A 12378-nucleotide genomic window follows, 5' to 3' on the forward strand; every position below is an offset into this window, starting at 1 on the left:
TTTAATAACATGAATGAAAGTTCCTGTAAAAATAGCTGACAATGCGGAAAACCTGAACAACGAAAGTAGGAGTCAACAGCTTTATTATTTTTTTAAGTCAAGAAAAACGGTATAATAACGCATTATTTCTAATCGATAAGGGAATTGCATTATTGCCCTTGAAAATCTAACTTTTTACATGTTATTTAACATAATATAGGAAGAGTATTGGTTATAATTAAAGATCTGCATAATCATTTATGCAGCTATGTTAACATCAGGGACATGTAAAATCACATCTTTACTATGCTATGCTACCTAGCTAAATAGTGATTATCACCCAACCTCACCATCTAGCCGAGGCTATAGTTCATAAAATAAGTGTAAAAATCAAAGAGTACAAAATAGGCTACAAAATAATATGCAATATGTGCTTCGTGCTTCATGCCAGAAGCAACCGTGTCCAAACGTATCTCTCGCATCAAACAAGCACACAATTAGAATGTATAATTTGCAACAAACATGAAGCCTAATAGTGTGACTTACTTTGTGAAGGTCGGGTTCAAGGCTGAGGTAATTGCAGCGAAGATAATCCAGGCCAAATAATGACGATTATAACGCCCCGATCCTCATTTTTTGAAAGAAAGGATAAAGCCTTCGGAGATATTGAACACAATTCATAAAGGTGTTATTCCTTCTCTTTGATAATGAAAGATATTGAGAGAGAGAGAGAGAAAAAAACGATAAATTCGACACTTTTACAGTCAAAAAAATATATAATTTTGTTTCCTTTGGATTCAAAGCGGTGTTGTTGACTTTTCGGTTCAATAAATGATGAGGTAATTCACTTCTTAGATATAAATTGAAAACTATATCGCAAAGCTAGACAGAGCTTTGTGATCCTTTAGTTACATAGAAGTCTTTGGTTTACTGTCCGTTTTCGATGGTAAAAACCAACAGTTTATCTGGATTTTGAGGGGGGGAAATCACAACTTCTCTTCGTTATCTAAATGTGAGCTGCTTTAGATCTAATTTTCTGTTAGCAAGGATAGGCTAATACAGTAAAGAAACCACAGTGATAGTTGATTCAGATATGTATTAACATTTGTGCTCACCGTCGGCAAACTGATACAAAATATAAATATTTTGTGTAATCTTAAAATTGTCAGAGAAAATAGACTACTTCACAAATCCTTGTCCGATGCGCGCCGTAGGCTACATCCAATGTAAAAAATATGAAATTCATTTGGGCATGGATCCTCTTGTTCCAAATGCTACTCCTCGGTAGACGACTTTGAAACCGTTGTTTGGCACACAGTCGTCCAAATGACTTTACAATATCAAGTCTTTATACATCCGTAAAATGAGTCTCCCGTTGTTTGATCATGTCAAAGCCGAATGAATCACTCGATTTTGCTCAGCAGACACCACGCTTCTCAGACCGTCATTGCCAACCGATCCAACTGTTCAGGCATCGAGGACCGCTCATTCCACTGAAACAAATGGCTTGAGATGCTGTTGTCAACTCCAGTCAGTAAAAATCTTTCATCATATTTCGAGCGCCTAAATGGTTGTCCTTGTTGTCGCTCATTTCGTGTTTTGGTCGTTTTCGATTATTTTGAGCTCGCGGGTCTAGTGTGCAGTCTTGTGATTCTCTCTATCCCTCTGTAGCCTTCTGTCTGCGTTTAAATCACCATCTGGAGCAGGATGCGTACGGAGCTCCTAACCTCTCTCTCTCGCTCTCTCTCTCCCTCTCTTTCACTCTCTTTAGACCTACGAGTTGACAGCCACCTTTCTGCTCGTTTCTGCAATAGCATTGACAATTGACAGCACGCGTCTTATCTCCATATTGTCATTTTTTTCCCCCGCATGTTGAAACTCATGGAACTATGACCTCATGCACACACACATACACATATAGGCTATTGATTTATACGCGAAACAAGTGCAGAAGTTTACATCATGTTCTTTTGTAAATTCTAGAAATACAATGTATTCCCCACGTGAGGTTTTTACTTCAGCCCGATTGGATTTATTAACTCTCTTCACTGTCATAGGCCTATTTTATGTGCAAAGAAACAACGAATATTTGTAGCCTAATGTTAAGTTAGCCTAATTCCATACTTTAGTTTAGGAGATATAGCCGACATCAAATGGTCAGAGGGGTTTGATAAAGTGTAAATACGGGCGCCTACAGTAGGCGATAATACCAGGTATGCATTCTATATTGTCTTGACATTTTCCCCATAGAGAATCATTTTCCCCATGTCTACCCAAGGGGGCCGCTGTTTCCTCACATCAGCACACGCCAGCTCCAAAACCACCTCACTCGTCGCCTAGGCAATCTCCCCATGCAATGCCATCAACATCATCTCATAATTTCTACCAATGGCCTCACAATTAACTGCTCGTTCAGACGCTTGACAATCAGTGGACATTTTCCTCTAACTACTCAATAGACAATGGTAGAAAAATAAATACAAGATTTCTGCTTTAGCCTAGGGAGGCCTAATCTTGTTCCCCCGACACTTTCGCCCATGGTCAAGGCAGCATTTATTCATTTTCACCAAAGAATGCAAGTGATAGACAACTAAATATATTAAAAAATATTTGTTTAAATAACGGTGTGCAGTAACTATCACAAAAGGTGCTTTTGGCTGAAAGGTGTCTGTAAAAAATAATATAGTCAGAGGTTGGATTTGCACCTCCAGAATCTGCAGGCAAACACCATAGTGCGACTGTTCTATGGTCATTCCTTCCGACATCCTCATAGTGTGTGTGTATTTGAGTTAATGCTGTATTTTTTGTAACAGCATAGGTGGTAGGCCTATCTGCATACATATGATGGCTTTGCGTTTACCTACCGTGTAGGCCTATCTGCATACATATGATGGCTTTGCGTTTACCTACCGTGTAGGCCTATCTGCATACATATGATGGCTTTGCGTTTACCTACCGTGTAGGCCTATCTGCATACATATGATGGCTTTGCGTTTACCTACCGTGTAGGCCTATTTGCATTAGCACAGTGGCCTATCCCAATTGTAGCTCCCAGACGCCGGAAATGGGAAAAATTCTCAAAGTAAATGGTGCTCATTTATTGATGCGTTGAACCCCCGCGGGCGCCATAGTTGAACAACTTTGTGCTAAAACGATGACGTCATATCTGCCAGGTTCATCTGGTTTCACTAGCTGAGAATTCTACACCTGTGTGCCCTTTACGCTTTGTTGCAGACACGGAGGAAGAGGGGTAGCCTACTGAAGACAAAACAAACACTCTCCTCCTCACCTCTACTATGTCTACAGAACTAACAAAGTCAGTCAAGAGTACACAGAGACAGCTGCTATCCAGTGTGTCCTGTCTCACCAGCCTGTCAGGTGTCCGGAGTGTGAGGTGTCCTCTCAGATACAGGTAAGGGGAACTGCCTAAAGGGGATGAGTTGTTCCCGTGTATTACTGACCATTTCAGATGTCAAACAGGTTATACAGTTGGAGGTAATCCATCACAATGATAATCTTTATGATAATTGATATGATTAGTGAATGGCCACAGACCCATAAGCCAACCAGTAGGAACAGGGATCTCTATCCGCCATCATAACCAAGCATAAGGGACTGGAGTGAGTGAGTGTGTTGTGGCCTAAAATGATTGCTCTCAGTTGGGGGGAGAACTGATAAGGTATATTGTACAGTACTTTCCATCCATTTGTTCTTCTCTTTATGACAGCTGCTATGATTCTCTATCTACCATATCAAAGTCGGATCCATCCAGTGAGCAGCCTTAAGATGAATCCGAGATCCTACAGCTCTGTCTGCCTCACTCAGATTTGGAAACATATTCAAGCCAGGTCTAAAAGATCTAGGATTTCTCGAGAAAGAGAGAGAGAGCTAGTTGTGTGTTGTATATACACCAATCCATGCATTTCTGAAGAGAACCAATTTCTCAATATTTACCTTGGCTGTTTTAATAATTCAGACACCAACACTATAACTGCTGCATTGGGCTTAGAATGGTGGGAGAATTAAACACACACACCCAGACACGCGTACACACCCTCACACATTCCCCAAATTCAAGTAACCCATCAGAGTCCTATCAGGGGTTCCATGTGGCATCCTGGGATTTGGGTTGTCAAGGAGATGGATGGTGGATCGCCCCAGGACTTGATGGAGTGTTTATAGCCCCTCTCTCTCTCTCCTGCTGGGGAGTTATAGCCTTGCCTGTGCTGGCCCTGCAGGTCCATCTGAGGGCCACACACACTGTGTGTGTGTGTGTGTGTGTGTGGGTGTGTGTGCGCGCGTGCGTGTGTACAACTGAACGTAAAGGTATGTTTTAGATTGAATATCTTTATGTTTACCTAGGTATTTTTGTTTAATTAGAAAAAATAATACCGGATGTTGGAGAGGTGATGGGTGAGTAGGGGGGACCGTGAGTGACAGTGTGTGGGGCATGGGGTGAAACCAAAAAGGATTCCTGTCACCATGATAGCATTATGATTGACGGCATGCTATTCTCCTCTGGGAATACGGGCAGGCGGCTTGTCAGCTCCCCAAATGACAGCCCCTCATTCTTTTCTTAATTTTGTCTTTTGTTGGGTGATGTGTTGGATGGGATGACCCTCCATGTGGCACGTCTGATAACTCATCCCCACAACAGAAACACAAGGTGGGAACTATATTTATCGCTCGCAATGAACTGAACTCCCTCGTTTCCTGACACTCGTCTTCAGACCCTGACTTCCCTTTGATGGCATTAATGAACACAAATGACCTGGCTTTGTCTCCTCTCGCTTTCTCTCTTTCTTTCTTCCCTGTCTTTCTTTTGTTCTCTCCACCTCGTTGCGTTGCCTGTATCTGATGGTGGTGGAGGACTGGTCTGAGATGCGCAGGGGTAGATTGAGGGGCTGATCATTGTGTAGGTATGGTAATGAAGGTCTCTGTGACAGACCGGGGACACACGGGACAGCGGTGGCTCTACGGGGAGAGAACTCACCGAGGTCTGGACTGGAGCATTTCCTCCACTCACACATTGTAAATCCTTTCCTCTCGCTCCAGTCACAGGCTGGCTGGCGTGTTGAAAAGAGATAAGGGCTGCCGTGCCTCTCGTCTGAAAGGAACGCAGCTCCATTGTGCTCTGCTGCTTGGATCCACATTCAGTGGACGCTGCTATTGAGTTGCCATTAAAGGCATCAATGTAAAAGTAAATTATTTTGGGGAGAAGCGGTTAAAACAAAATAGTCTCTTTCCCTCTCAATGAAAAAACGTAACACGCTCAGGATTATACTGTGTGTTTGTTAGCACACTTTCTGATGCAACCCTTTGCACTGGTGTGGCAATGGGAATGTCAAATCAAATCAAATTCCATTTGATTGGTCACGTGCACATGTTTAGCAGGTGTTATTGCAGGTGCAGCGAAAGCTTTTCGCAGTACAAATGTTCACATTGAAGTTTGATATTTTGAGATGGCATGACCGTGGAAGCTGCGTGTTATGCTACGGCTGTTATGTCAGCGTCGTGAGCGTCTTAAAGTCATCTGAAGAGTCATCTGAAGAGTCATCAGACGATGGCTGAGAATAGACAACACAGGACGAGAGAGCTCCCCTGCTGTAATGTAGCATGGCGCAACGGATCATTGCTCCATCTAGTCAGGCACACGTTTGATGCTGGTTTTACAAATTGCATCCATAGACCCTCTGACATTCTATTTGCAATCGTGCAGTAAAGTGGCCGTTCAATCCATCGAAGCATGATGGGAATTTGAACTCAAAATGACGCTCTCTTCTTTTTAAACAGTAATTCTCCTATATGATGTTTAATTCATAGCAGGGCCTGAGGACACACCCACACACACACACACACACACACACACACACACACACACACACACACACACACACACACACACTGTACTATGCTTATCTCAGTGTGTGTGAAAGAGGAGACCCTGAGTTCAGTGGTGGCTGGTGACCAGCCCTGCTAAAGGACCAGGAAATAGCACCTCGTTAAAGTGAAGTGTTTACTAAAGAGCAGGATGCAGGAACAGGAGAGAAAGTCAGGTGGGCAGCAGTGGAAAGTTCTCAATTTACCGTGTTTTCTGTTTGCACCTGAATACATCCGCATGTATTCAGGCAAGCAATTGTGTCCACATTGGCATGCAAGAGAGAGAGAGAGAGAGAGAGGGAGAATGTGTGTGTGCAGACAGTTGGTAGTGCTGGGACTGAAGATAGCAAGGAGAGGGGCATGGTGCACTGTATCAAGTAGTGAACATCTGCTCTTCACAGAAACCGCAAAGCTGGTGCAGAGGAAATAGAGAGGATAACTGCTCTCTCTACCCCCCCTTCTCTCCCTCCTCTCCTCTCTCTCTCTCTCTCTCTCTCTCTCTCTCTCTCTCACACATTCTCTCTTTCCCTCTATTTCTCTCTTTTCACAATGATATTCATCACAGACCCATCCTCCATCATCCTTGTTTTATACCCATCTATGTGAAGAGATTAAGATAACCAATATGTAATACAATCCACTTGTGTAATGGAGGATGATAAGGTTGTTGATGGAGACAGAGAGGTAGGGTAGAATATATGTCAACCTTGGAGCCAGATGTCCTCAACACACGAGTAGCCATTGGAGCGTGTGCACTGTAAATACATAAATGTCTCTCATGCACATAAAGCATACAGTATGACTTTCTCTAGCCATGGAGGATCAGGAAGAGCTGAGCGTTCATGAAACCTATGATAGGCATAATCCAAAGCTTCGTTGTGATTTCATTCCACCTTTTCCCTCAAAGTCTCTGTCTAGATTCAGTCTACCCCTCCATCCTCCCTCTCTCGCTCCCCTCTACCCCCCCTCTCTTTCCCTGCCCTCCCCTCTCTCAGGGCCGGCTGCGAGGGTGTGCTGGTGTTTTGGCGGGTGGCAGTTCCTCATTGTGGTGTGCTGTGTGCTGTATGCGCGGTGATAAGACACAGGGAGAGGAGCCAGCGTGCCGACATATCCCTGCCACTGCGGTTATCATCCGCCGCAGCTGTGCCTGAGCTCTGCGACATCTGCTCCCCCACAGGAAGCCTGCGCCGTGTCTCATAACGCCTCACACACACACAGACACACACAAATAGAAAATATCACAAGACCATTACTATTATGATGCCTGAACGGTACCCCCCCAAAACAGGTAAACTACCTGATCAGACAAAGAGTGTTGTTTATAGGGACATGGGTTCCTCCCTGGAACATGAGGCAAGCCTGACGGATGGGGCCAGCGTTTACCTCAGTTCTGCTGGGTTTTTATCAGAGAATTACAGGGGATGCTTATGACTAAGCCTAATTATAGAGTGCTTATCACTGAAATGTTCACAAAGCTCATTACTGCCAAGAAATGGGAGCTGCCGCAGGTAATTCACTATGTTGGGTATTAGTCCTCCTCTAAGACGGCACCCCTTTTAAATATTTAGAGTCTATAAAGTACAGCTTTAATGTCTGATGCTTTTAATGCATTCCTCTGCTACTGGCCTCACTGATTTGTGAAGTTTTTACCTAAAGGCACTACTCCAGTTTTTACACTACTTTAATCAATTACCAGATTTTCATTTACATTGTTGACAGCGTGTGCTTGAAAACAGTCAAGCGATCCTCTCCTCTCAGTGTTGAAAGAGTGGATTTGAGAAAGGAAGAAAGTATGAGATTAAGATTACAAGGACTCTCCCATTTCCTTTGTGTTGCACCATATTTCTCCCTTAGCCAGTGATGCTAGTTGAGTGTGCTGGTCTGACGGCTAGAAGCTAGCAGAGAGGAGAGGGATGGGGAAGTGAGGGGAGGGGACCCCACTAACCTAACTAACAGCTCTGATGGGGTCAGTAGTGTCTCTCGGGGTCCTGACCTGGGCTTGGCAATGAATGAGGCTCACTCAGCATCTCCAACCCTCCACCTTCCCCCTACCCTTCCACCCTCCCCCTCCCCTTCCACCCTCCCCCTACCCTTCCACCCTCCCCCTAGCCCCTCAGAAACACATTAAAGGGAAGTGTGCCCCTCCAGCTGCCAGGGGAAGTCCCCATCCTCAGGTCCTCACCAGCCTGAACCCCTTTCCCTCCCAGTCCACTTGGACATATGTGCCCCGGACTTCTAATGTCTTTACAGTGTAGGGTTTTGACAGCAAACTATGCTTTCAGTAATGAAAACAAGTTGGAGTCTGCTTTGACCTTGAAAATCAAGTGACAGTTGGTAAAGCGTTTCACCATAGTTACAGGAGCTACAGTAGGAAGCTAATTTCCATGTCTTGTCTGGAGCATGTGGTGCTAACTCAACACAATCTGATTACACATCAATCACTCCAACGTAATGAGGAGAAATGACAGCAGGAGTTTCTCCACAATCACTCGTCACTGTAGCGAGCTGCCAACAGAGGCACAGCCTGTAGTACTTCTCATAACACAGAAAAGGATCACCACCTACCTTGGTTGGCTGTGCGGTGGCTCCTGGTTGCCAGGTTGGGGTTGCCAGATTCCAGCCTGTGAGGGTTCCGTCTGCACACCGTCCCCCTGTGACTGGTCAGCATCACCGTGGGAACCCTGGGAGGAGCGGCAGACCTCCTCTGCCGTTCCAGGTGGACCTCGGCAGCCATGCTCTGCACCCCTCCCCCCCAGCAGTAATCCACAACGTTGTCCTGTCCTCTGTATGTTTTAGAACTCTTGACTGGTCAGGGGACACACTAAACCGCACAAGTTGATAGGTCTATCTTTCTTTCTCTCTGTGGTCAGTGTGTAGACCGGAGGGTTGATGTCCTTTCTCCTGTGTGCTCAGGGTACTGACCGACTGACTGACTGACTGACTGACCACTGACTGACTGACTGACTCATCCAGGCCTGGGGAGATCACAGAGTGAGTCCTCTGGCTTCTATGATTAGAACATGAGCCCAGCACAGCCAGATCACATGGCTGCCAGACAGAGAGAAAAAAAAACTCAACTTCCTTTTAACTTTATGCAGCTAACACAGTCTTCAAATGACTCTTCCTTTACTTCATACGTTTGTCCCGTCCACGACACATCACTTCAGATGGATCACAGCGCCATCAGACTTGTGTAATTATCTGTGTCCGATGCTCTTTCTCTCCACCCAGTAGTCTCTATCTCTCCTTCTCTTTCTCCGACTCCCTCAACAGGAGTGTGTGAGGTAATAGTGTGTGTGTGTGTGAGTGGCAGGGGGAGGTCAGCTAGCCTCGTGGCTCCTCGTTTCCTCGTTGTTCCGGCTGTGGGGCAGTGCACTGGCCTGAACCCTCCTCTAGTCCACACGGGGAAAGCAGAGCAGTGGCGCCCGTGTGAGCCGCGACTGTGCATCTGTAACACGGTGTGTGTATATGTCTGTGTGTGAGTCCTGTCCCCACCGTGTGAAAGGGGTGGTTCCCCAGGGGAAGGTAAACAGTGCTGCTGGGTTGTGATAGCGGTAGACACCAGACCTCGGCCTCCGTTGGGGCTTCCTCTGGCAGGAACCAGCTGTGTCTGTGGCCGGGCCAGGCCGGGCAGCGCTGTTTTCCCTCTCCCTCCGGACACAGACAGGGCTCCTCCTGTTCCTAACACTTCCTCCCTACACCCTTCACTCCACCTCTCCTTCCCTCCGCCCAGCCAGCCCTACCCCCAACTCTGCACCCATTGGTAGCTCTGCCCCTCAATGACACTGGCCTTAGGGGGGGGTTGTTCAACCCCTGTCTTCACTCACTGTGGTTCAATCAGTCCAAATGCCAAGTGCCTCCCTGTCCTGGCCTCTCTGCTCTGTTGTCCCAGTGGCGTGTGTGTATGTGTATGTGTGTGTGTGTGTGTGTGTGCGCGCGCGCACACTGCGCGCATGTGCCGGGTGAGGTAAAATCAGTAACAGGGGTTCCTCTCTGAAACGACAGTGAGGGTACAGCTGGGACCCCTCTGACCCGCAGAGCACGCAGTGTGGTGTTGCTGGGACAGAAGTGAGAGGGGATGTGAGCACACAGATGTGCCGTCCATCTGTCTGTCAGAGTGAAACCAGCACACAGATGGTGGACAGCAGAGTGGATGTGAGAGTAACGGGTGTGTGGGGTAGAGGGCGATGTTCGCTCATGTGACACATTTGGTACTTTGGAAACTATGAAATGATAGTTTGACAGTCAGTTGGTTTCATTTCCTTTTTGTATTCTAGGTGCTTTCTATGTTAGAGAGCCTTCCCTGCCTCAACTGTGCACTAAGATCGAAGATTATTTTGGGTAAAAATACAGCATCAAAAATAATTTGTCAGTATATTCAAGCTTCTCCCAATGACATCATCCAATCTGATGGAATCTGCTTCCATGTAGTATTCAGTGGAATGAATACATGTACCGAAGTTGGAATTTTCATGTTTATATGTACTGTATGTATGTGTGTCCAGCATTTCTCCCTCCTAAACCTCTCATCATGCTGACCCTCTCCATGGCTACATGTAAGCGCCGTGAGTTAACATGTGATGATCAAGTAATAGCATGTTCTCAAATCAAACCCTGGGATTGCCTGCTGAGAAGGAGAAGATTGCCCCACTGGATTAGTGTGTATGTGGATGCTCCTGTGTGTCAGGCTGTGGAGGCCCCTGCCTGCCTCCCCTACTATCAGATGTTGGCAGGTATATATTTTTATAAAAAAATATCTATATTTTTTTTTTGGGGGGGGGGGGGGGAGATAATGATTCCCACATAATCACTTTATCCCAGCTCTGGCCCTGGCAGGTGCTATCGTGACCGAGCGGTGCTTTCTCTCCACAGATAAGGTCATGGGACTGGGGAGGGGACCGGAGCGAGGAGAGTGTGGAGCGCTGCGTGGAGCGTTGGGCGAGCGGCTAGTCTGGCCTTATCTTCCCCAGCGGCTGTTGCTCGCAGCTCACAGATGTAGCAGGCTAGACTAGCCGTGTCAGATAGATCCTTCTATCAGCGACATGCAGGCCTCTCTCCCCAAATTAAAACACAGCAGGAGGACGGACAATGCCCTAATTATCACTTTACCCATGAATCATCAGAAGGGAAAAGTAGGACTTTTGATGAAAAATCTGGTGGAAAGTCAGCAAATATACCTGCCTTATTTCAGATGAAAGATTCTCTCTTTCTATTTTTGTTTACATTTCCCTTCTGATTTTCTGAACCTGGAGTTGTGGTCTCTTCTCTGGTAATGCATGCTCATCCTCAAAAATGTGTCCTGTCGCTTTAAAAACAGGCAGAGAGCGGGCCTCCCGAGTGGCGCAGAGGTCTAAGGCACTGCCTCGCAGTGCTTGAGGTGTCACTACAGACCCAGGTTCTTTCCAAGGCTTTGTCGCAGCTGGTAATGACCGGGAGACCCACGAGGCGGTGCAAAATTGGGTTAGGGGAGGGTTTGGCTGGATGTCCTTGTCCCATCGCACTCTAGCGACTCCTTGTGGCAGGCCGGGTGCATGCACACTGACTTTGGTCGCCAGCTGTACGGTGTTTCCTCCGCAGATGGATTCCGGGTTAAGCAGGCAGTGTGTCAAGAAGCAGTGCGGCTTGGCAGGGTCGTGTTTCAGAGGACGCATGGCTCTCGACATTCGCCTCTCCAGAGTCCGTACGGGAGTTGCAGCGATGGCACAAGACTGTAACTACCAGTTGGGGAGAGAAAGGGATAAAATTTCAAAAATATATATTTTTAAACAGGCAGAGAGGAACTTTTCACCTTTTGCACCGAGAGAAAGTCCAACAAGCCTCATGACTGCAGGGAGAGAGAGAGCAAGAGGGATGCAGCCAGATGGTGGAAAGTCCTCCTGCCAGACACCTGGCCACTTCAGAATGGATGAACCGCTCACCTTTACCAAGTCCTTATTTGGGTATTTCCTGCCACAGGTACACACTGTATGGATCACCGTGGCTGGCTGGTGACTCTGGGATCACAAACTCTGTTTCTGTACTACGTCACGCTGTTTGTTTTTAGGTGTTCATATCCGTGACACTGTTGGTGAAAGTTTAGGGATTCCCCAGCTTTCTCCCAGGTCCGTAGAATGTAAACATACAGCAAAACACTGTTTTTTTCCTCCACTTTAAGTTCTATGTAGGTTTGACAGATGTTAGTGGTTGTCAGTTAATTGTCAGCTTGGAGGTGTGATTCCAATATGATGGCCTATCTTTCTGTCTTGTACAGTATGGGAGGATATTGTGAGAGTGTTTGTTGAGGACACAGAGAGCTATAGAAGAGGATTTCCCTGAGCTTATAGCCTTGGCAGTGTATATTCAGTAGTCTATGGACATCTAAATAGCCCCCCGAAATATGGCAACTGAGGCTCCTCTATCCTCTCTTTGGGGTGTTTATGTGCACCTGCTTGGCACAGACAGCCCCAGAAACCTCCGGATCTTAACCGAACTCTATAAGTTAAACCGTCCCCATCTGTCACAGCGCAGCCCCACACAGAT

General features: G+C 46.3%; 1 protein-coding gene across 7 annotated transcripts in view; it reads right to left on the minus strand.

Moving 5' to 3' along the window:
- LOC115112161 (protein CBFA2T3-like) overlaps window positions 1–9516 on the minus strand; it is a 65402-nt gene extending 55886 nt beyond the window's left edge. For 3 of the 7 annotated variants that reach the window (XM_065011886.1, XM_065011885.1, XM_065011883.1), the window contains exon 1: window positions 8421–9515. In XM_065011886.1, the coding sequence (XP_064867958.1) occupies window positions 8421–8593 (173 nt within the window). In that variant the 5' untranslated portion in view covers window positions 8594–9515. Of the gene's footprint in view, window positions 1–525; window positions 2106–8420 lie in introns of those variants that run through there. The other 4 variants (XM_065011884.1, XM_065011887.1, XM_029639007.2 and 1 more) reach the window with 3 other exon arrangements.
- Between the last annotated feature and the right edge of the window lie 2862 nt (window positions 9517–12378).

The sequence above is a fragment of the Oncorhynchus nerka genome, linkage group LG27 (genome assembly GCF_034236695.1).
Source record: "Oncorhynchus nerka isolate Pitt River linkage group LG27, Oner_Uvic_2.0, whole genome shotgun sequence".
NCBI lineage: Eukaryota > Metazoa > Chordata > Actinopteri > Salmoniformes > Salmonidae > Oncorhynchus > Oncorhynchus nerka.